The 23,009-nt window shown below is 31.5% G+C and overlaps 1 protein-coding gene across 2 annotated transcripts in view; it reads left to right on the plus strand.

Moving 5' to 3' along the window:
- LOC107453216 (uncharacterized) overlaps positions 1–19,395 on the plus strand; it is a 144,603-nt gene extending 125,208 nt beyond the window's left edge. For both annotated transcript variants that reach the window (XM_016069948.4, XM_016069949.4), the window contains exons 18-30: positions 2,022–2,074; positions 3,461–3,575; positions 4,775–4,881; positions 4,976–5,078; positions 5,743–5,893; positions 7,383–7,449; positions 7,557–7,623; positions 7,907–7,995; positions 8,903–9,032; positions 9,154–9,195; positions 10,598–10,651; positions 11,893–11,929; positions 18,294–19,395. In XM_016069948.4, coding sequence (XP_015925434.2) covers positions 2,022–2,074; positions 3,461–3,575; positions 4,775–4,881; positions 4,976–5,078; positions 5,743–5,893; positions 7,383–7,449; positions 7,557–7,623; positions 7,907–7,995; positions 8,903–9,032; positions 9,154–9,195; positions 10,598–10,651; positions 11,893–11,929; positions 18,294–19,324 — 2,046 coding nt within the window. In that variant the 3' untranslated portion in view covers positions 19,325–19,395. The remainder of the gene's footprint in view (positions 1–2,021; positions 2,075–3,460; positions 3,576–4,774; positions 4,882–4,975; positions 5,079–5,742; positions 5,894–7,382; positions 7,450–7,556; positions 7,624–7,906; positions 7,996–8,902; positions 9,033–9,153; positions 9,196–10,597; positions 10,652–11,892; positions 11,930–18,293) is intronic.
- The last annotated feature ends 3,614 nt before the right edge of the window (positions 19,396–23,009 follow it).

The following is a 23,009-nucleotide window of genomic DNA, read 5'->3' on the forward strand; positions in this document are numbered from 1 at the left end:
TAAATTTCTTTTTTACGGTTATGAAACTATGCCAGTTGAAATTGGTTAAAAAGCTATAGAGTTTCGTATTCGTGATTTCATAACCATACTAGTTGAAAACGATTTCAAAACCATGAAAGTAAAAAAAGTTCTTTACCGTAAACTTTAGGGTTAATTGGATGGACAAACTGCTGGTGGTTATTTTGGTATAATTTTAGAATGGAAATTCTAACAATGTAATGTTTGCTAAATTTCACTTATTACCAATTACAATTTGTTACATCAGATACAGTCTTCCATTTTTATTTTGTGATTTAAATAATGTAATTTTGGAAATTTATGTACTTATAAAGGAACGAAAAGTGCCCATACAAAGGTTTCATAGGAAAAGGGTCTGATATCTCAGGAAATACGCATCGAAGAAAACGACTTATCATATAAAAAGGAAATATATTTTTAAAGTATCAATTTTATGATACCAAACTCTACCCACAATATCACACAGTGCGGGTGGAACAGGGAATAAACTTTCAAGATCTGATAGAAGAGACCCTATTTTTTTCGCGTTTCTTTGAAAATTTGATTCTCCCGAGTCTGGTTTCATCTTTATTCCATTCTGCCTATGACCTTTGTTACTTTACAGTTGACACACTAGTTTACAAAAATGAAATTACTGTTGGAAGTTTCATTCTAAAATTATAGCAGAATAACCGGTAGTAGTCTGTTCATTCAATTAACCGTAACGTTTACGGTAAAGAACATTCTTACCTTTGCGGTTTTTAAACCGTTTACAATTAGTATGGTTAAGAAACTATGTAAACAAAACTGTACTTTTTTTAACCATTTACAACTAGCATGGCTTGAAAACTATAAAAACTTTAATCGCTCATTAGAGTTATGCTTTTCGTTAGGTAATAGGTAATGGGCTTTGGAGATAGGTTGTGGTTTATCAAGAGTATACACTGTCGTAAATGCTGACACTCGAGCTCCCGTTCTGTTGGTCTTGAGATTGGCAGATTAGCCTTCTCGGTACCTAGAGGCGAGTAACTAAGTGGCTTGATAGCAGTTAATTAGTAACTAAGCGAGAAAGCAGTTAATTAGCGGTTTTCCTCACACTTGACAGTTTGAATACCATCGTATTTATGGTTATTTGATTGTTTTGTTTGAATATATTTTATTTTAAAATCGTCGTTTAACAGCCTACTCAATATTTGGTTTATGACTTCTAATGTTCAACCCCGCAGATTTGTAATTTTAAAACCAATCAACTAGACAAGGGAAGCCTTGGATCAAGTATTGAGAGAAATTTGCCTTCGTAGAAGACTTTTCGATGGAAATAACCCGCATTTACGTTACATGGAGAGGAATATCACAAAATCCTCCCGTGCTTAGCCTGACGGGAAGGTCACTCTAACCCATGATCCATCTACCACTGATGGTATTTGACGTCAGCACAGTGTTCGGTGTGAGTCAGATGCGGAATTCGTATCGGCCAGCCAACGCAGGAATTCGTTCCCGGTTCACCTCATTGAAAGGCGAACGCTTGATCCTCTGAGCCACCATGACTCTTTGCTTGAATATAGTAAAATAACAATTAAACTTATTGTTGTTTAACCATTTTTTCCGCGAAATTTCGAAAAATGTTGAGATACACCGCGAAATACACACCAGAACGAAAAAATATGGATTATACGTCTGATTTTAAATTTTATACCCATTGAAGCGGTACAGTTTGGTATCATTATATGGATAGTATTAAAATATTACCGAACATATTACTTAAAATATTATTGCGTATTTTCAGCTCTTTGATTCTATGCGCATTTTTCAAGATATTTGAGAGTTTCCATACTTTTGAGAAACCATTCTATTTAATATAAATTGTTGCATCTTTCATACGAGGGAAAAGTTTCAAAATATATTAAAAACTATTACAATATGTTAAAATTAAATTAAAATATATTATAAGATGCTAATTATTATTTTTTAAATGTTAATTGAATTACATCATAATATGCTAAAAATTCATTTACTTTTTTCAGAATCGACAAATTATGTGGAATATTTCCTGTGGTGTTGCAGATTTTTCTCAGGGGTAAGGGTAACTGTATTTCAATTAATTTTTTCCCCTAAAAACTATTAAAAACGGAATTTTTTTTATTCCAGTGAAATGAATTAAAATTAATAAACATTACTTACATAATTAAGTTTTGATAATTGCTGTGGTGATACAGATGTTTATGAGATGTTTAGAAAAAATTAAAAAAAAGCTTTATTGAAATTTCGTTTAATTTCTAAAAAGAAATAAAGCAATAAAATCATTTTACTGAGTTTAGTAAAACAAATAAAAATTCAGAAGTATTATTTACGTAATTAAATTTTAATATTTTCGGTGTGATTTGGCATATTTTACTGTGTAGTAAAAAGAGCAGTATTACAATTTTCAATTTAAGAAATTTAAAAAAACATATAATTTTAATAAAATAAATTTAAACTAGTAATTTATAAACTTAATTTTTTAAATTAAAATATAATTTATAAAATTTCATGAAAATTAACTTTCCATTCGAGAATTCATAATACCATAAAGAATGGTAAAGCATAATTTTTTTTGTAACCTTTATTACAAAATTGACGGGCAGATTATTAGTTTCAAAATGCAATGAATTTGACAAAATTTTTTGTTTTTTTAATCATTCGTTTATTCGACACTTGTACCAGCATCTTAAGTTTTTTTCTTTATTTATAGTTACAAAAAATTATGCATTAATAAAACTTAAGTAAGTTAGTAAGGATAATTAGAAATTTTGTAAATACTACTTTTTCAAACTCAATACTCCGTTTTGAATAAATCTTCCGATCGATTTCCAACTGCATTAAACGAAATTAGGATTTTTTCTAGCACCTCTGTTTTATATTTTCAATGTGTATAAATTGAATATTTAAAAAAAAAATAATTAATAATTTTCACCAATAAGTAAGTAACTAAATAAATATCACCCAAAAAGAAATTATGTATGGGCAAAGGCAGTTTGATACGCTGAATTGTCGAATTGTGCTTTTTACTTCTATATTTAATGAAAACTGCGAAGCAATTAAATGCTAAATTTAAAATATTCTTAAAGCTGTAGGAAATTATGCTTTACTGATACAATTACTTTTAGGCACCACTAGGTAGAAAAACTTAGTTTGAGTCTGTTTTTCCAAATTCCGGGCAAATTTTAAATTACTCCAAAAGGATTTATCACATTTGAAATTTAGATTTCTAGATTTATTAAACTTATTAAGTTCAAACGGTATTGCAATTCTAAGGACATTTGCTTAGTCTTTTAATGTTTGCAATGAACGATGTCTTTGCCGCAAGTAAAGTAATTCATCTCAAAGAATCCATTGTGTTTAAAGATAATTAATAAGTTTTAATCTTTATTTTGAGAAATACATACTTTTTATAATGGTATACCAGAATCTTTATATTTTTCAGAAATGTTCAATTTTCAATGGAAGGTTGTCAGCCAATTCAAACTGGAAATTATTCACTTTGCCAATGCAATCATGTAGGAACATATGCAGTTCTGCTCACTACTTATGCACAGCCAGTAAGTAATTTTTAACATAAAAAATAAATAATAAATAAATTTCAAACTGAAATTCAGTGTTAAGCCTTATTAATTATAAATCAAATTATAAAAGAAAGCTCCTTAATTACTCTGTTCTGTTAACTTCATGTGCATTCCTATCCTTTAAAATAAAAATAATAAATCTCCAATCGTAATAAAATATAATGTTTGTATAGAAAATATCCAATTATGTAAAAACGCTCCCCATTACTTTACTTCAGAAATACAATTTGATAATTACAAACACAATAAGCTGTAAAAAATAAAAGTGCATGTTTAATATTAAAATAATAATAATTTTTTTCAAACAATTTGATTGCAAAAATAATTAAAAGATCTTTTTTTATTTCTGAAAATATGAGCGAAAGATTTTTAAAACAAAGCTTTCCTGATCACAAATAATGTAGTAACTGTTAAAATCTTGAAGAATGCTCTCCCAAGCACAAATTCGCCAATAAAAATGTAACTACAGTGTTACACTGAAAAACAAATAGTTAAAACTACCAGATTGTGGTAAAATTTACCGTGCTAGCTCTTTCTGACACTTTGGGAACGCAAAAAGCTCGGTACTTTTTACCAAAGCTCTTTAATAATGATTTTGGGAGAACTAAAAATACAATTTGGTTTTATGATGTGTGATAGAATTTGGTAATTTTTTCATGATTATAGTATGGAATAAAATCCATTTATTCGGTTAAATTTATTTTCCAGGTATGTGTTTTTAATTAAACGTGTGGTAAGGAGAACTTTAATTTGGAAGTCAGAATTTCCTGCAAACCGTTACTATATGAATGAAAGATTTGACAGAAGAATGGTTTAATGCAGCATATTTTGGGTTTATTTCCACAATTAAATATAAACAAAATTGTCAATACCACACACGGTAATTTTTCAAGAATTTTCTTTTCCTTGTACTTATATCACGAAAAATACAATTGTGCTCTTATTAATTGCTAACTAAACATACATACAATATTTAACCTTCAAAATTTTATTGACCCTCGTCAGTAATAGACTTTAATTGAAAAATATTTTTTTTAATTACTGTACTGAAGTGATTTTACTGACAAAGCTCTCCTGATAGCAAACAATGAAGTAACTGGTGAAATAAACTTTGAAAGAATGCTCCAATGAGAAATATAGTATTAAATTGCAATTAAAATAATATTTTTTTACAGGATGATTTGCAGTTCCAGGATGGCTTCGAAGTAATCGCTGGAATTGGCTGTGCATTATGTGCCTTCTTCGTTTTCCTAACGTTTTTCATCCTTCTAGTATTATGGAAGTAGGGTTTTATTATTTATAATTTCTTCTATTGATACTGAATGTTTTCTACTATGAAATTTTGAATTAATTCTCAACATTCTTATTTCTTCCAGAAAAATTCGCGGTGCTATAACAGCATTGAAATTACAAGTCTGTATAGCACTAATAGGTGCCTACGGTACATTTCTCAAAGCTCTTCATGAATCTTTGTCTAAGGTAAAATTATTTCATTTTTATTATTTGTTTTAGTTTTATCACAATATGTTTTAGAATAAATTAAAGGTATAATAGATTTAAAAATTACTAATAAATACTTCTATGTGAATTGCTAACAGCCATTTTTGTCATGAAAGTTTAAAATTCTATGACAAGGCCCAATATTTAGGGAAAATAAAACTTTAGAGAATATCGTATTGGGCTCAGAAAACTTTATTTTCGTCTTAAAATTGAAGAAAAAAAAAGTTTTTTATATGATTTTTCAGCTACCTGACTTATTTTATCTATACGAATGTGTCACAAAATATGGATATTTTTTGATTGAGTTAAGAAAGATGACTGGAGATTTATATATGAACTTAGAAGCATTTCAAAAGTCATAAAAGGTTTGTTCGTGTTATTCCGCAATGAAATTGGACACTTCAAAGTCATTTTTTACCAAATAAAAATATTATTATTCTACACTTTTCCTTATCAATCTATTAACATTATATTTTTAATGCGGTCATGAGGTTTTTTTTTCCATTTCTAAACGGAACGTTAAGAAATGTTATCGAATGAGTGTTGCAAAATTTAGAAAATTAATCCATTTATTTGAAAAGAGATTGTAAAATTCATTACTATTAAAGGTATTATTTTCAACGAATTAATTATATCTTTTCAGGACTACTACCCATACGTCATTTCCCTGATTCAGTTTTTCTTGCTTGCTGCTTTCTCTATGCAACTATGTATTGGCCTTACAGTCTACATGGAATTCGTCGAAATGAAAGGAGTGCGCTATCCTGAGCTCAAACTTGCAACTATGGGTTGGGGTAAGAAGGGAAATTTCCCACACCTTGCATATTCTAATGTTAATTAAAAATGTTGCATTAATAACTAATATTATAATGTTTATTTTCACAGTAAGAAAATGGACAATCAAATATCACTTTCGCCGTTATTGAATTTCGGAAATGAATTTCAACAAAATTAAGGAAATATTTCGTCATTCTATTTTTTGCAAAAAAAAAGAAGAAATGAAATTTGAAGTGCCTAAAAATAACTTTTCTAATTATCATTTTATCTTGGGCACCATTTAGGCGGATCAATGTCACACTATCGACACAAGATGGACAAACAGAACAGAGAGAAAAATTACACCCAATAAGTTCAAAGCGGGATTCGATCCCGAGATCTTTCTGCTAGGAAGCGTTGACTTCCCATATTCCAGTCGGTTTGTTTCGTCACCTTATTTTCAATTGCCTAGTTATTGTTCTATTTTCGTCATCCTAATAAACAAACTATGAGGTTGTGGCGTAACTACCACTACGATTATTAAACATCAATTCACTGGTATATAACACATGCTAACTTGATTCTATCACGAGGTATCTTTTGATAGATGAAGGTTGGCATGGTCGATAACTCCGCCCTCACATTGGTGACCTCCGGACGTGATTCGATCACGCAGTTACGCCTACTTCGCAATCTCTTGACAGGAACGCCTACTTCGATGGATGATCCACATTGAATAGTTGACTTGCTACATGTGATAGCGGCATCATCCACCTCCTCACTCTGTTGCTGCTCAGTCTCGTCTCGAACATACACACAACGTCAGCCAGCATACACTCGACTGCTAAAGGCAACACAAGAGCGACCACGTCTGTGAAGTTAATACACCTCTTACATCCAGCACTCAAAAACCCGGTGATCTTAATTCCAGCTCTCTCGGTCATTCACAAGTACAGCAATTAAGTGGAAACCGTTCATCAAATTCTATCCCTGATAAAATTCTGGTGGGGGAGTAGTGTGGCGTAACTACCACTACGATTATTTAACATTAATTCACTGGTATATAAGACATGCTAACTTGATTCAATCACGGGATACCTTTTGATAGATGAAGATTGGCATGGTCGATAACTCTGCCCCTACAAGGTTTAGAATTTAGGAAACGTTTTCGTCATATATTTGAGAGTTCGCGTTTCGCTACAAATCACGTGATTTCGTGACAAAAATATTCTCCAAATTGAATATAGCTTCAATGAAATAAATATAGCTCCAGGATTGCTGAATCTCCAAATGTGAGAGTTTTACTTCAGAGAGTATTATAGTTCCTACATAAAATTACTTATTACTCTGTGCAAAATGTGATGAGAGCTATCTCAACTAATCGAACCTTCAAATTAAAATTCAGCAAAAATAAATATGCTACTATAAATTTAGCAAAAGCCATGACTATAAAATAAATATGCTATGTTTTATTTTTAATTCTGTCATTTAAGTAGATTTGTCCTAATTATTTTACTTTAATTTTAGCCATTCCGATGATAGTTGTTGGAGCCACTCTTGCAGCTCAGGTTCCCGAGGGATTTAGATTAAATAGGTACATACATTATTGCAGTACATTTCCAATTAGTAATTTTTTTTCAAATGATTTAAAATATTTTTTATGTAAAAAACTCATCTTTAAATGCGCAATTATGTTTTTAGCTGGTGGATTCAACTGGAGACAAATTATTTTTATGCTTATTCCATATCTGTCATTATTATTACTGTGGTAAGTAAAAAGGTGTTTTTTCATAAATTGTATTTTTGTGTAAGCTTTCTATTTGTATTCATTGATTCTATATGGCCAGTCTTTTTCAAATACATTAGTTTGACAAAAAGAAAATGATATATTACGTCAATTTTCTTATTATTTTCACTAAACTCTTGGTTATATGCATAATTATTTTCTTGTACTTTGCATGTGCATATTTAACTTTACTCGTAAATTGCGTTATTATAAAGTGGTCTAATTAATTAATTTACTGAACTTCATATTATTTATTTATTTTCAGTTACAAATCATGTTAGTGATGACGGTGAAAACAGAGCTTAAAATGTATAGAAAATTGGAGCCCACAAAACATTCAAAAACTGTTAACAGGTAAACAGACTATTTTTAGATCTCTCTTCAATCAATTTTTGCCTACAACCTAATTTTCGTGATATATATATTTTTTTTACTTTAGATTAGTTTTTTTCCATCAATACATTTAAGTTCATTACCATACGGTTATATTTTTTGATAAATTATATCTTAAAACTTTGTACCTGTTGATAGAAGATAGACTTTGTACAAGAGGGAAACTCGTTTTCAAATTTCAGCTTGGTTACATACAGGAATGTATAACAAATTTATGAATACATCTAAATAGTTATTTTGAAAATATTTCCGTGAATTTGAATTACGTAGAAATATATTAAAATTCTGTTATTCTTTCCGGATCTAATAAAATAGATTGAAACTGCTGATAGATAATTGCTAATACATAAAATATCCATTATATTAACTTTAACTACTCTTTTTACATAGTTGATAATCTGAGTGGATAAAGATTCTAAATTATTTTTTTGTATGAATTTAGGTAAATTATCATTGAAATGTATCCGTTGATAATAAAAATTAAAGATTGCGTTTTTTTTCTCTTTCACTTTTATAGCTTACAATTAGTGGAATCAATAAGACTCTAAATCACATTTACACTGTTCGCGTCGTAGCGTTTGCCGTTTTTGCAATTTAATTTGCGACCGTCAGGAGAGAAATTCTAAGCTGATGTCTTGACAGTTTGATCGAAATATATTTGGATTTTTTTTATTTTATCCAAAATTACTCAATCAAACTTCGTTTATTCATCCACTGAGGTCTGTAAAATTGGCTGATTTGACATCATAAATAATTGCATAGTTAAATATAATATTTTCATTCTTCTAACAATCATAATATTTTTTCAAACAATATCTTTTAAAAGTTGTCTGTTTTACATGAGCGAGTGGTTTTTATTGTTTTTTAGGTCCCGTTTGCTCAACAGATCTTTAATTATCATATTATTCCTACTGATGGTGTCGGCCTCTAGCTTCATGTATATCAATTTTGATGATGAACTTTATAAATTTATTTTTTCTTCCGCTTCTGGAGTTTTGGTGAGCTGATAAAATATTTCATTGATATTTTTCTACATATTTATTTATATAAAATGACAAATTTGAAATAAACTTCACTTTGTTTAATCTTTCATTAACCCTTTTGTTTTCTCTATTCCAGGGTCTTATGGTCTTCCTTTGCTATACAATTTGCAGCGAAAACGTAAGTTTTACATTATAATTAAAATAATTTACTTTTTTACCAACTGTATTTTGCGAACAAGATTGTTTTACCCTGTTTTTATTGCTTTACTTCGAAGATATCTGTATATCAAGACATTTTTTTAAAATTGCTTAAAATACTTTTACTATAAACATTCAGCTTTATGGAACGCTACAGATATTAACTGTAAGAGTGGGCGTATGTCAGCGTAATTTTTTAAAATTCATTTTAACAATTAAATTTCTTCAAATAATTTATACTTCTAAATTTTTATATTTTTCACCAATATATGTCTGTGAAATGAAATCATGGAACAAATAATTAGCCAGCCTATAGGAATCATAAAAAATAATAGAAAAAAAAAACATAATACCCTGCTTTTCCTTTTATCATATTCCTTTATTCTATGAGGATTGGTGCAGCTTACTGAGGCAGCTACAAAAATAAACCAGGATATTTAATTTAGCATATCGTATTATTAGGTATTGCCTTTCTGTTTCATTATTAGGTATTGCCTTTCATAATGATGAGGAATGATATGCCGTTGTTAACTTTTTAGATGATAACAGTAAAATAAATATATAGGGCAGGGAAGGACATATGACTGGGTATCACGAATGCTCACACATCCCATTTGGACCTCGTTAGATCTGAAAATTCAAATGACATAAGCCTCAATGAGAATGCTCTAAAAATATTGAAGCAACAGTCAAAGCTTCCGAAATCAGCATTACACAATTCACCATGTCAATCCAATCAATCCAATCAATCGAATTCTTAATAAATGATTTAAACTCAAGGCGACATACTTGCAAAATAACAGCATCGAGAAGGTTCAGAGGTATGGTATTTAATTATGTTTCCCATGAGTTCCCTAGGGGTGTCAAATACACTGTAAAAAATTCCAAATGAAAATACAGTAAAAATGAAAATACGAGTTTCCGGTACATTTTGATGAAAAATACTTTACTTTTTACCATAATAAAATCCATTTTTACAGAAAAATTTCACTCAGCAAAATATCTGATGCACCTTCATTTTTACAGTAATATTTATTATAAAATCGGTGTTTCATTGTAGTTAAATAATTATTACTGCTAAACAAAATTCTGCGGTAAGCATGGATTTTACGGTCAAAATTATTTTACGGATGATGATGAACACATGGTGCCAGTAATTTGTACTGGAAATTTTTTACATTGTATTTTATCTAATGAACTGATATCTAATTTTTGCCCATCCGTTTTTGTATCCTTAAATATTCTTCGAGCTAAACTCACCACATTTGAATATTTTGCTGCATTTCATGTTTTGCTGCATGGATGGGAATGAGATTTAAAAAAAGAAAAAGGTTTAAAGTTTTTTTCTAGTATTGAATAAAGCTGCATTTTCTTTTATTTAGGCTCATTCATTATGCTCATCTGGTAATTCGATTGAAGATGAAGATGAAAAACAGGTAAATATAGATAATATGTTCTAAATATTTCATTACATTTGTCAGAATGGCTTAGTAATTATTTAACTAATAATGACCTTTATTACACAGGAGTGATAGACACACTTTAACTAATTACAACTAATAAAAAAATTACGTATGGTCTTGCAATAAGTTTAAGATAAAATATATATCCACGGTATAAGTAGTTTCCACTAAGCCTTACACACGAGGTTACTCATATATTGAAACTATTACATGCTTCATTTTATTTAAGTTAATTTTTTTCTTTAATTTAATTTTTAAAAAAATATTTGATAACACTCACGGTTAACAATTTTGATTAAAAATTAAAGAAATAAGGATTAAAAAGTGATCAAATCTAATTATTTGAAGCACACTTACAAAATTTTGTCATGTTAATATACTATCTAGAAACAGGTGTTTAACTTACAATGTATGCTCGTTAGTGTGAAAATTATAAAATAAAAGTACACAATAAAAATAATAAATGCATCCGAGTTATAAATGATGCCATCAAATCTTTCAAAACTTCAATATTTTATGTAGGATAGAAGATATTAAAAGAAGTATTATACAGATTTTCCTTCCGATTTCCTTCTGAAGTAAATTAAGTCAATAAGTGCTTTCTTTTAAGTCCAAAAATAAATTGTTTTTAAATTAATTAATGCAAAACATCTTATTTTTGATAAATGTCTTTCATTTTATTAATAAAACATTACATTTAAAAAAAAATAAATATAATGGCGTAAATACTACATAGTTCATGGCTCGAAAGCTACGTAATAGAAATAAGAAATATCAGTATTTCGAAAGAATGTAAAATCATTTTAATCGCTTAACTTCCGACCACTTTCCTATTTCAAAGTCTTGGACCATATTTTCTAGATTATGGTTGCAAAATTCCCTCATATTGTGAGAGTCAAAAATTCAAACCCCTCGAAATATTATTATTTATCGAAAGCACGTCATCAGAGCCTGATTTTGTAATAAATAACGTCTGCAGAAGTTTTGCAGCAAATCTATGGTTATGGTTTTATGGTTCGCTCCTCGAGCCAAGTGTATATCTGAATTGAAAATTCAATCATTAAATCAAAAGTTATTACAATATTTGTTTTTTTGTCGACTATACATAAGTATACATAATTAATAATATTATGGCAGGCTCTTGACAAATGTTTTTTTTTTCTAGTTATTTTTTAATGAAGCATAGAATGCTTTTTATTGTAATTTCTTTTCAGGAACCAAGATTGAAGGGCAGAGCGGGTTCATTTCAAAGTAAGATGCATTTAAATTAATACCTATTTAATTTTAAGGCTAGATTTCCACACAGTTGGAATACAATAACTGATATCATTCTGCCCATCTAACTAATAGTAAAGTTTACGATTCGAAACATTTTTTAACCTTAACGGTTTGAAACCATTTACAACTGATGTGGAAAAAAAACGTGGATCTAAAACTATACGGGCTTATAAACATTAACGACAAGCATGGTTTCAAAATCATAAAAATATTATTTGATTGGAGTTAGGTAATGTTAGGCTGTTCAATTGGTAATGTCCATTGGTGTTAGGTTGTAGTTGATTAATGTTTTGTCAAGTGAACCATAGAATTACAATAGTTTATCTAGGGGTCTGGTTCATTTCATCGACAATCACTTCATCGACAGGCCATTTCATCGACACCACTTCATCGACAGGCCATTTCATCGACTAGGTCATTTCGTCGACAGGCCGTTTCCTCGACAGGGTTGTTTCGTCGACAGGCCATTTCGTCGACAGGGTCATTTCGTCGACAAGTCATTTCATCGACAAGTCATTTCATCGACAAGTCATTTCGTCGACAGGGTCATTTCGTCGACAGGGTCATTTCGTCGACAAGTCATTTCGTCGACAGGGTCATTTCGTCGACAGGGTCATTTCATCGACAGGGTCATTTCGTCGACAGGGTCATTTCGTCGACAGGGTCATTTCGTCGACAGGGTCATTTCGTCGACAAGGTCATTTCATCGACAGGGTGATCTCGTCGACAAGTGATTTCGTCGGCAGGATCATTTCAACGACAGGGTCATATCGTCGACAGGGTCATTTCATCGACAGGATCATTTCGTCGACAAGTGATTTCGTCGACAGGATCATTTCATCAACAGGGACATTTCGTCGACAGGGTCATTTCGTCGACAAGTGATTTCGTCGACTGGGTCATTTCGTCGACAGGGTCATTTCGTCGACAAGTGATTTCATCGACAAGGTCATTTCATCGACAGGGTCATTTCGTCGACAGGGTCATTTCGTCGACAAGTGATTTCGTCGACTGGGTCATTTCGTCGACAGGGTCATTTCGTCGACAGGGTCATTTCGTCGACAAGTCATTTTATCGACAAGGTCATTTCATCGACAGGGTCATTTCGTCGACAAGTGATTTCGTCGACAAGGTCATTTCGTCGACAAGTGATTTCGTCGACAGGGTCATATCTTCGGCAATTGATTTCGTCGACAAGTGACTTCGTCGACAGGGTCTTTTCATTGACAGGGTCATTTCCTCGAAAGGGTCATTTTGTCGACAGGGTCATTTCGTTGACAAGTCATTTCGTCGACAAGTCATTTCTTCGACAAGTCATTTCGTCGACAAGTCATTTCTTCGACAGGGTCATTTCTTCGACAAGTTACTTCGTCGACAGGGTCATTTCGTTGATAGTGTCATGCGTAATTCTGAAACTATTTTAGAGATTTAATCTAAATATTTCTATTATTAATAAGAAAAATGCATTTATTTAATCTTATACTAAAGTAAAATTCTTTATGGCTGTTTATTGTTCCAATTGCACTAAAAGAAGTTAGCTTTTTAAATTAATTAATAGGTAGTTGAGAAGCGTTTAAACGGTTGATGTATCGAAATCTACATTTCTATATCTAAATCGTAATAGCTCGACACTTATTTTCAGGATAGGTAAGGATTGTCTTCAGAACATTACCAAGCATGATATCCGGACCATGGTCAATAGTTAATATAGTGTGACGTTAACAATCAAATTGTTTTTAATATCAAATCAAATTAATAAAATATATTTTTAGAATTAAAAGTAATAAAAATATATTACAATGAAAATTTAGACACTATTTCAAGCAGGGAAAAGCTAAATTTATTGCTGTAAAAATTTTGAACATTTTTACATAAATTTTAACGAAAACATAGACTTCAGTCGAATTCTCACAGAAATGAAAATAATCATAGACCTAATTATTATATTTGCATAAGTAGAAAAAAAAATCGTCCCGCAGTGGACTGATCGTTAAGACACGGTTCCCAGCAGATCACCGAAGTCAAGCATCACTGGCTGCGGTCAGTGTGCGGGTGGGTGACCACTTGGATCAGTCTGCGTAGGGACCGAGGGTGTGTGATATCGGTCCTCGTTAAATTGTTCTACCGTAAAGTGCTCGACTTCGCGTGCAGGTCGTCGGGTTACTGAAGCGGGGGTGCCATCCCCTCTGCAGAGGATTAAAATCGTGATGGCATGTCTTCGGATCATCCTGAGGGATGTTTCCCAGACCGTCGCCAATAGCCCATTGTGCAGCTCTAGTGCGACGTAAATGAACAACAACAACAGAAAAAAAAATTTTAGGTTTTTTATGATGGAAAGTAATTTCTTAATGTTCACTTTAATTGCAATTTTAAACTTTTTGTTCAGCATCGTTAACATTAGGACAGGAATATGCTTATTCGAACAATCGAACTGAGTCTTAGTTTCGTTACTACTAGTAAAGATTTCGAAGAACAATAGGAACACGAACATGATGTTTAGGTATTTACCGAGGCCGTTGTAGATTCCCACAATATTTAAAGTGCTACTCACCTTACCAAAAATGTTTAGAAGCACGGGCGTAATGTTGCAAGCGTGTTAGTGTTTGCTCTTCACAAAATGTGTTTTTTCTAATAATAGTGGATTTAATAATAGTATTAATTATTCAATTCTAATCTAATATTATCAAATTATACTATTTTTGAATTATACTATTATTATAATTAAATAATAATAGTATAATTTAATAGGAATAATAATAGTAGTAAGTAAATGATGAATTAATTCATTTTTTATTTGTAGGATTTAAATTAGACACATTTTGTTTAAAAGAAAATTAACAAAAAGTCAAGCCTGGAATTTAAACGTAAGAATAAATAACTCTTACTTTACGAAAAAGAAAAAAAAATCTTGCAATTAAAATTTGACCAATTTTTTAATAGTATAAATTTTTAACTGATTTTCTGCACAGGATTAAAACACAATTTTCAAACGCTTACTGACAACTATTAGCACGACTTATCGCCAATCAAAATTTTGATTATTTTCTGCCTGAACAAGCCAATCCCGCAGTGGACTGATCGTTAAGACACGGTTCCCAACAGATCACCGAAGTCAAGCATCACTGACTGCGGTCAGTGTGCGGGTGGGTGACCACTTGGATCAGTCTGCGTAGGGACCGAGGGTGTGCGGTATGGGTCCTCGTTAAACTGTGCTACCGTAAAGTGCTCGACTTCGCGCGTAGGTCGTCGGGCTACCGAAGCGGGGGTGCCATCCCCTCCGCAGAGGATCAAAATTGTGATGGCATGTCTTCGGATCATCCTCCGGGATGTTTCCCAGACCGTCGCCTATAGCCCATTGTGCAGCTCTAGTGCGACGTAAATTAACAGCAACAACAACAGCTGAACAAGCCAGGAGGCTCAAAACTAAAATGCAGAAAAAATGAAAATAAAAAATGCATATATATTTAAAATATCAAATTTGTTCAGTAGACTACAAATGAGAAAAAATAATTATGAAAATTTTCACACATAGCGAAAACCACAAGGGCAAAATTTCACAAAATGTTCTATCAACATTCAAAATTCCACTTTTTTCGTTTTGGTAACAAAAATTCACATTTCTTTTTCAGAACACATATCAAACATGATATTTAAAAACATTTCCATTTCCGATTACACTTTCTAAAGGACTTATTGCTCGCCTTTGAAATATATACTCTCACCGCAAATTTTATTAATTTAAATAAATTTTTATTCTCTGGCAAGTCGAAAAGAAAAACATTTTAATATTTGAGTAAAAAAACAAGTTTGCTGAACTTAGTTTAATAAAACATTAAATGAGAATAAAATCAGATGCATATGGATAACTCTCCTCAATTATAAACTCAAAAGTCAATTTATTTGTTATATCGTAATAAATTGCGTTTTTCCCCAAATGTTTTAGATCATAAAAACCAATTAGACAGGTTTCCTCCACTCTTCTGATTTAGAACCATCTTTTATATCATTTCGATTGCATCGCATACCGAGAATGTGGAGTCATTGTAAGTTTTTTATTTATTTTTTTTACATTAACGAAGTTTATTTTATAAGGTAAAAGAACTTATAAATGTTTAGGGAACATATAGGATAAAATACATATTAAACTATTAAACGCTAAAACGTTATAAATAATTAATTAAATAAGAAATAAAATAAACTGGAAATGCGAGAACAAGATTTTTGTTTCAAATAATATTTCATTTAAATTTTATAAGAATTGTCAGAAACTTCCCTCTTCAGCAGCATAGTTGACAAGGACATGAGGAAGAGGATTAGAACAAAAAATTTCATCAACATTATTTCCCAATATGTTTTCCAAGTTGGATTTTCATTTTATTTTTCCCCACATGCATTTTTTCCTAGATTTTTATAATACTAGGAAGTTCAGCCCCTTTCTCACTTCGCCAACCTTCGTAATAGCCACTCATACAACTTAGTTTGTTTTTTTACTATATCGATCTTTTTTTAAAAAGAAAATTTGTTGACGAAACAACCTTGTCGAGGAAACGGCATGTCGACGAAATGACCTAATCGATGAAATGGCCAGTCGATGAAGTGATTGTCGATGAAATGAATGCGACCCAAAAAATCATAAGACTAGTTTCAAAATTACGCACGACTTTGCCTACAAAATAATCCTTTCTTAATATTGTCGACGAAATGACCCTGTCGACAAAACTACCCTGTCGACGAAATAATTTGTCGATGAAATGACCCTGTCGAGGAAACGATCATGTCGACGAAATGACTTGTCGACGAAATGACCCTGTCGACGAAATGACTTGTCAACGAAATGACCCTGTCGACGAAATGATTTGTCGATGAAATGATTTTTGGACGAAATGACCCTGTCGACGAAATGATCCTGTCAATGAAAAGACCCTGTCGACGAAATGACTTGTCAACGAAATGACCCTGTCGACGAAATGATTTGTCGATGAAATGATTTTTGGACGAAATGACCCTGTCGACGAAATGATCCTGTCAATGAAAAGACCCTGTCGACGAAATGACTTGTCGACGAAATGACCCTGTCGACAAAATGACTTGTCGACGAAATGAACCTGTCGACGAAATGACCCTGTCGACGAAATGATCCTGTCAATGAAAAGACCCTGTCGACGAAATGACTTGTCGACGAAATGACCCTGTCGACTAAATGACTTGTCGACGAAATGATTTGTCGATGAAATGACCCTGTCGAGGAAACGATCATGTCGACGAAATGACTTGTCGACGAAATGACCCTGTCGACGAAATGACCCTGACGAGGAAATGACCCTGTCAATGGAAAGACCTTGTCGACGAAATCACTTGTCGACGAAATCAATTGCCGAAGAAATGACCCTGTCGACGAAATCACTTGGCGACGAAATGACCCTGTCGACGAAATGACTTGTCGACGAAATGACCCTGTCGACGAAATGACCCTGTCGACGTAATGACCCTGTCGATGAAATGACCCTGTCGACGAAATGACCCTGTCGACGAAATGACCCTGTCGACGAAATGACTTGTCGACGAAATGACCCTGTCGACGAAATGACTTGTCGACGAAATGACCCTGTCGACGAAATGGCCTGTCGACGAAACAACCCTGTCGATGAAACGGCCTGTCGACGAAATGACCTAGTCGATGAAACGGCCTGTCGAGGAAGTGGTGTCGATGAAATGGCCTGTCGATGAAGTGATTGTCGATGAAATGAATGCGACCCTTTATCTAGAGGCGCTATCCATTATGAGAGGTGGGAAATACTAGACTTTTTCTTGTTAACCAGCCCAGTGGTGCTTTCAGCTATGTATGAAAGAGAGTTTCGTAATTCCAGAGTCAACAATTTAGGAGTGATCTAATCTGAAAACTCATATTCAGGGAAGATCAGGAAGAATTCATATTTTCCATCCTAACACCTATGAGATATCCCTTAAAATTCTCCTATCTCGTTAGAACTGTTTTTTCAGCTCTTCAATGCTATGTAATTTTGGGTTGTTCCTACAATCTTATGGAAAACATTGCTCCCTTCATATAAATCAAACCATATTAACTGAGAAAAAATTGAATCTATTATTGAAATTGTGAGCAATCATGTGCAATAAGTATCTACATTGCAGAAAAATATTCTTTGCTGATTTTCTACTTTTGAGATTCCCTAATTAGTATTTTTTTGTAGAGATTATTGCTGAGTTGAGTTCGAAATAACCTCGTGATTTTGTTTTGAAAATAATTTCATTAATTCTATTATTTATAAAAGTATGCTCGTAGAAACTAATAAAACATTTTCATTTTTTCAAAAAATAGGTTTCTTGAAACCGGAAATTGTGAGTGACTCATTCTGCAGCAAAATGCCAGACACAATTGAAGTAGATGTGCGGATGGAAAAACTGAGGAAACTGCGCTTTCAGATGGGCTCTGAAGATATCGAGTGGAAAGAAGTGGATCATCTGCTGGTTGAGAAATCTGCCGCCGCATCCATAGTGCGTGATTTCACAGTCCATCAACAGAGATCTCCACTCATTGTATCCAAATCGAAAGATGTAACAGCGACAGAGTTGATTGATGCCAATATCGATCCTAACGATCCTCTTTGGGTAGCAAAAAATGCTCCCGATGATCCTCTCTCACCAGCATTTGAGCTACAGCAACTGGATGATAGCCCTCGAAGTAGCCAATTCCATATCAAAGACGTTCAAGAAATGGAACCTGATGGCCAAGAGAGTCAAAAACAGTTTTATGAGTTGGGAATCATGAAAGATACACCTCCAGATATACTCGAGCCAACAAAGCAAGCATATTTTGCAATCAACACATCAAGTCAGCAAGTTTTAATGAATCCCTGCTTGACCACCTTTGTAGGTAGTGGTGACATCGGTGAACAGTGCATTATCAGTACCAAAAAAATTACAGGTCCTGATCAATGTCCCTTAGCCAGTGAATCGCTGAGGACTAGCTCATATTCCACATTTCACCCCAATCCATCATCTGCGGGTTTTCAAAGCTCTTACATTGAGTTGAACAATGGGAAGGTCACTGAAAAGAAGGATTTTGCCTATGTCACTAGCTCCGAAACTCAAGATCCCAATAAATTATCCTCTCAGGAAAAATCCCCCTCACATAAGATTTCAGTCACTAAAAAACCTGTGATCCTCAAAATTCCTGATATTGGAGATGAGCCTATTGTAGCTACTGATCCAACTCAAAAAAAGAAGGATGCCCTTGGACTTCAAGTTGCAACTCCGATTGTGCCAGGTGGGGAAAAAGATTCTACAAACACTGAAATGGATCCCAATTCTCAACAAGCCAAAAAAGGTTGGAGCATAACAACTGTTTAAAATAATTTTTTAAACGACAGATTGGTATATATGTTTATCTGTTTACAATAATAAAATATGGTTTATATAATTATGCTTTATGGTCATTAATTGAGTATTTACTAATACAAAAAAACACTGGCATTATAATCAAGAAATGAACATTATTTTGCCTCAGATTCAACTTTTGGATAATTACTAACGAATCTACACCAATGATTCATGTATTTTACGGAAGTATTAGTAATATAATTTTCACGAAATTGTTTAGATATGGGATAAATCTTAGAAGAATTCAAAATTTTCATGGAAACAAAATGATAATAAACAATATTTTTTTTAATCTACTAGAATAAAATCATAACTGACTCCACAGCTGCTGTTTTGAGTATTCAACTTTACGTTGTATTTGTTGTGCAAAAACAATAGGATTTAGAAGCATAAAAATACGAAGGTGTATATTGAATGTACTGGGATAAGATGGAACTAAAAATAAAAATCGATTGATAATTAGCTCAAGAATCTTTTAAAGAACTTTTAAACGTTTTGTAGGAAATCACAAGCAGGACTCTCTACAGTTGCAAAATTAAAACTACAACGCTGAAATATGACTTGTTGGCAAAGCTTTTTAAAATGACGAATGCATTACGATTTTTTTTTCAAAGTTTCAAATTGTTCGAAAGTTATTGCAATGTTAATGCTTTTTCGATTAAGCTATTTTCGGGTTTTTTTTCTTCACTTTTTTTAAAGAATAACTATTCGGGTAATGATGTTAGAAATTTTATTTACATCTCTATATAGTACCTTTATCTTATAAACTCGTACTTGAGTCCCAAAAAATAAAAAACAAAGAAAAAAGATAGATTAGATGTGGCCAAATATACATACAAGCAAGTAATTTGAAATTTTTAAAAAAAGTTCAACTATTTAGTTTTATAGAAATAAAAATCATTTCCATTTAGAACTGTTCTAAAGACGAAAAATTACGTTATAATTCGTTAACGAGTAATGTTACTGACCTATTTCTTCTTATTTCACTCAGTTTGTATTTCTGTTCTTACTATTTTTTTAAGTACTATTGATTTTTTTTTAAAAGCAAATATCAGTTCATTCCATTTACGATTGCTGTATTTCTAAAACTAGTTTACCTAAATATGTAATGATTATATGTTTTGTTAAGAAAATAATCTTTATCTTATTGAAAAATATCAGCTTTTAAGACAGAAAGACAATGAGTAAGGACAATCACAGAGATTAATGCGTGCAGATTCCTAGTTTATAAAATAATATGTGATTTTTAGAGATGAACTTATTTTTTCCGAATTTAAATTAATCAAAGTAAAATGTACTTGTATATGCAAATTATATTGTTTTTTTTAAATTTATAACATCAAAATTATATATTGAATTAATTTAAATATGTAAATTTTTTTTATAAATTAATTAACTCACAAAATGCAAATGGAATCTAACTTTGTATTCATTGATTAAAATGATGTTTAAGATTTACTTTAGACAGACAGATTCTTATATTTATTTTGGCAACTTTGATAATGTGGCTTATTTCGAAAACATTATGAAATTAGTATGAATTAGACATCACGAAAAGCAAAATAAAATTATAAATTAATAAACCTACATAAATTAATGAAACGAACTCAAGTAAACAATTCAAATAAATCATGAAATTATGAAACCAAGTTTTAAAAAAATGTCAATTTGAATGGTTATATTGGTCGACGTAGTAAGGAATTAAGATTGTCGCAAATTTGAACTATATCATGATGCTTCCAAATCTCTTAACAGTGAATACAGTTGAATTATTTTGTCTTTAACTACTCAAATTACCCTTTTATTAATCAAGATTAATTTTAAAGAATATTAAATCGTTATATCCTTAAATTTTCCTTAAAATTCAAACTTAAGTACAAAAATATAGTTTTGCTTTAATAATGGGCAATTTGTTGAAAAGCTTTATGATAGTATTTAAAAAAAATTAGAAGTAGAAGTATTCCTTCTTTGAAAATGGTGCTTTAAATTACCCAAGTATGTTTTAACATTGATTTTCCTTTTCTTTCCTACCTCAAACGCGTCGTTATAAATATTAAACAAATGAGAAAAGCGAAATGTCTTTATGGTATGCTGGTAGGGATCAGAAACCATTTTCTATCCTCAAAATTGTAATACGAGTTCTGCACTTCAATTAGAGGAAGTGTAAATAGTATAGCTTAAAACCGTTGGGTTTGTATGTGTAAGTCTGGGGAAATTTGTTGGAAGAAGATTTGTTTGGAATCGCAAAGGATTGTTCCATTTAGATATTATTTTGCTGTTCTTTGCCGGAAGATAATGTTTCAACTGTTTAAAAGGGAACGGGAAAGTAAATCCGACGATTTGTTGGAAATAGCTGGAATTTCAAAATTGGACGGATTGTTTAACTTGGCATTAGTTTCGTGTTTGGTGTTACATTTCTTTAATAAACTAATTCCCTTAGCGAATGCTTTGAAGTTCAATGCGAGTGTACATAATAGTAACATAAAAGAACCTAATTATCTGTTGAGGCTAACAACATAAACATAAAACCTAATCATGGAAATGAAAATAAGATTGCCATATAATATGTAATATTACATGTTGCATGCAATTAAGCTTTTGTGATTATAATTGAGCATGTGAGGTGTTTTGTAATGATCATCTTTAATATATGTTTTTATAGTCTGTGAGAAATCAAACATACAAACAGCAAACACATTAAAGTTGTAAGACCCAAATCAGAGAAAATACGTAATCAAAATCTAGAGAAGCATTATTGAGAAAAGGGAAATTCTAAAAATCAAAACCTGTTTCCTTGCATGAAAACAATATTTCTTTAAGTATAAGTATGTTTTAAATGCTGATATGACGGAAAGTTATGTATAAGATTATAAATATATTTTCCATTAAATATATTTTCTGAAATGCGATTTGTAATGATGTAGCTATTTTATTAATTTTACGATTTATTATTGATGCTACAGACCATTTATCTAAGGCTTTTTTTTCAGAATCACTTATAGGCTACATAAAATATTTAAAAGCTAAACAGGAAGACTAAAAACCAGTTTCTTTTCATCCCGAAGACTCCTAGAATATTATATTGAAGTTATAAGAAAAATTACCCCAAGAAAGTTTAACGGTAAAATTAACATCACAATAAATAAATAAATAAATAAAGACTTCAGTTGTATCATAAGTTCTAAAAGCGATATAAGAGTGCCTCGCGAGATTATTCTAAGGATCCACCAGATGTAAAGTTCTCGATTCGTGGGTCTTAGAATTGGGTGAATTGTTTTGATTACTCAAAATAAAAAGGTTTTTCCAACTTAAGTACTTTTGGAGCAAATGAAAGTATTTTCATTATCAATTATTGCTGAGTTATGTTGTCTTTATAAAACAATATGTGTACCTGGCATAGGACCACATAGCATTTTATTTCCTTTCCATAAGCAACACAGAACAACAATAGAAACTACAAGAAACTGAAAAAAAACTTCCTAAAAAAAAAGAAAAAAAGAGACTTTGCTAATTTATTCTTTTAAAGGGATTATTCTGAGTCTAAGAAAAATAAAAATTATCATTTATTATGTATTTGATTAGCGAAACAGTTAATTTCAAAAGTAATACTTGTTAAAAAATTATGGTCACAAAACCAGACCAGATTATGACCTTT

Source organism: Parasteatoda tepidariorum, chromosome 3 (assembly GCF_982258835.1).
Source record: "Parasteatoda tepidariorum strain Cologne lab strain chromosome 3, Ptep-v5.0, whole genome shotgun sequence".
NCBI classification, from domain to species: Eukaryota; Metazoa; Arthropoda; class Arachnida; order Araneae; family Theridiidae; genus Parasteatoda; species Parasteatoda tepidariorum.